The 2,443-nt window shown below is 37.3% G+C and overlaps 1 protein-coding gene across 1 annotated transcript; it reads left to right on the top strand.

The window, feature by feature from the left end:
- Positions 1-233: 233 nt before the first annotated feature.
- LOC131653663 (uncharacterized) lies at positions 234-1,849 on the top strand. Its single transcript, XM_058923917.1, has 2 exons — positions 234-572; positions 652-1,849. Exon 2 carries the CDS (start codon positions 733-735, stop codon positions 1,612-1,614), a length of 882 nt encoding a protein of 293 aa, XP_058779900.1. The 5' UTR covers positions 234-572; positions 652-732; the 3' UTR covers positions 1,615-1,849.
- Positions 1,850-2,443: the final 594 nt, after the last annotated feature.

The raw sequence follows: 2,443 nt of genomic DNA, 5'->3' as shown, positions 1-2,443 counted from the left end.
TAAAAAATTATTAAAATAAAATCAAATTATAATAAACTATCTTAGAAGTTTTTTTTTATGAACAACTATCTCAGAAGTTGATATTGCAGGCTTACCAACGTAACAACGACCCAATAAAAAAAACAGCTCCCTTCCCACTCAGCAACCTCTTTACCCGGTAAACCGGTAAACCCCTTCAAACTTCAAACTTTCAAAGAGGTTTTAAACCTACACCGCCGTATACAATTACATATAAAACACGTTCTTTCGTTGTATTGTATACCATCCTAAAAATTAAAAACAAACCCAACAACAAGGTCGGTCCCATTCCCATTTTCCATCTCTCAAAATTTGTACAATTCCTCAGTCTCGTTAACAAGAAGGATGCTAAAGCTAAACGCAGAATAGCCTCGCCGTTTTGCTCTGACACAATAAAAAAGAGATAAACGACGAATCAAAACGCGTCTTTCAAAATCAAAACAAAAGAAAAAGAAGAATCAACAACTGTGCTCTTATCAGTGACTCATTTCCACTGTCACTCACTTCTTTCTTTTCACATTTGGATCTGATTCTCAAGCTTCCATTTCTTAACCGTAAGTGCCACATTCATATTCAAATATATATCAATTTCACAAATAATTTATGTAAGATATTCTTATTCTTATATTGCAGATATAGAAACAACAAAATCTCAATTCAAATTCAAATTCAAATTCAGCCACTTGCTGAAACTGAAACTGAAATTGAATCATTATGGGAAAATCAAGCAATCATAGCAAGGAATGGACGCAGATGAACTCGATCTACGGAATGGAGCAATGGCAAACCCTAATTTTCCTCTTATGTCAAGCGATTTTACTGTCTGTGTTATCTGTTCTCTATTTGGTTTACTTTAATTCAATTTGCGGTTTCTTCGAGAGAGTAATTTCCGGCACCGCCGTCGCCAGATTCGCCGCGGGATTCACCGGTTCAGTTACGGCTCTCTCCGCGGTGTGTCTTTTCTTCGCGGCGGCGAATTTCTTTTACTCCGCCATTCCGCTTCACTACGACATGGCACAGAGGATCGTCTCCGCCGTTCACGACTGGTCCTCCGTGAAACTCGCTCTCGATTTAGGTTGCTGCGGCCGCGGGATCCTCCTCAACGCCGTCGCGACGCAGCTGAAGAAAGAAGGAAGCTCCGGCAGAGTCGTCGGTCTCGACAGATCGAAACGGACTACTCTGTCGACTCTCCGGTCGGCGAAAATGGAAGGCGTCGGTGAATACGTTACGTGTCGTGAGGGAGACGCGCGGAGGTTACCGTTTCCGGATAATTACTTCGATGTGGTGGTTTCCGGTGTGTTTGTTCATACGGTAGGGAAAGAGTACGGACAGAAAACGGCGGAGGCGGCGGCGGAGAGGATGAGAGCGGTGGCGGAGATGGTTAGAGTGATGAAACCCGGAGGTGTATGCGTTGTGTGGGACCTAGTGCACGTGCCGGAGTACGTGCTTAGGTTGCAGGAATTAAAGATGGAAGATGTTAGAGTTTCGGAACGTGTAACCGCTTTCATGGTCAGTAGTCACATTGTTTCGTTCAGGAAACCAAGTCAGCACGTGCATGGACCCCCTGAGGTTCGCTTGGATTGGAGATTATGCTGACGTGGAATTTCATTATCATATATAATGACAGAGAAAAATATATATATTATATAGAAATATATTTTTATAATGTTAAATATTTTTCTTCTTTTATATTTCAAAGTTTGAATGAGCTTATATGGGTAAAGTTATGACTGGGGAGGCGAAGTCGAACCAGATGTTTAGATTTATCTGATTTTTGTAAATTTCTGATGACTTTATATATAGCAGTGAAATTGTGTTACTATTAATTTTATATTTGAATCATATGAATATGTAGTGGTATAATCTTTGATACTCTTTTTCTTCTTAATGTTAATTATTTTATTTTATTTTTCCTTAAAAGTCGATCAATTAGTTTAGTTAAATTAGCCCACTTAATAATTTAGTAGCTGTGTAGGGACTTTATGAATTTGAATCTGTAACATTTTATTTATTTATTTATTTTTAAGAGTGAAATTTCAACTACTAGATTATTTTCATTAAAAACTTATGAATTTGAAATAAAGTGATTAGTTTAACAATATTTGCTTTATGAAGGTAGATTTGATTTGTGGAATATAAGAAAAGCCTTAAATCATGGTTGAATTGTGAGGCAAAAGAACATGAATCAGGAATTAAGGAAGTGAAAGAGGTGACTTTCCTTTTGAAATTTAGGCTGAAAGATGTCATTGTCTTATTTATTATTTGGGTATTCAAGTTTGTTCCCTCCATGTGAGGATTGATTTAATTTATAAAAAAAAATGTTGATTGAATGAAAGGAAATGGCGACAAATAAATAGATTGAAAAAAAGTGGTTTGTAGTTAGTGATATTTTTCCTACAGTACGGTTCAACTTTGTGGACATTAT

Source organism: Vicia villosa, linkage group LG2 (genome assembly GCF_029867415.1).
Source record: "Vicia villosa cultivar HV-30 ecotype Madison, WI linkage group LG2, Vvil1.0, whole genome shotgun sequence".
NCBI lineage: Eukaryota > Viridiplantae > Streptophyta > Magnoliopsida > Fabales > Fabaceae > Vicia > Vicia villosa.
Note: the sequence above shows the minus strand (reverse complement) of the source record. Positions and strands in the feature narration are given on the sequence as shown.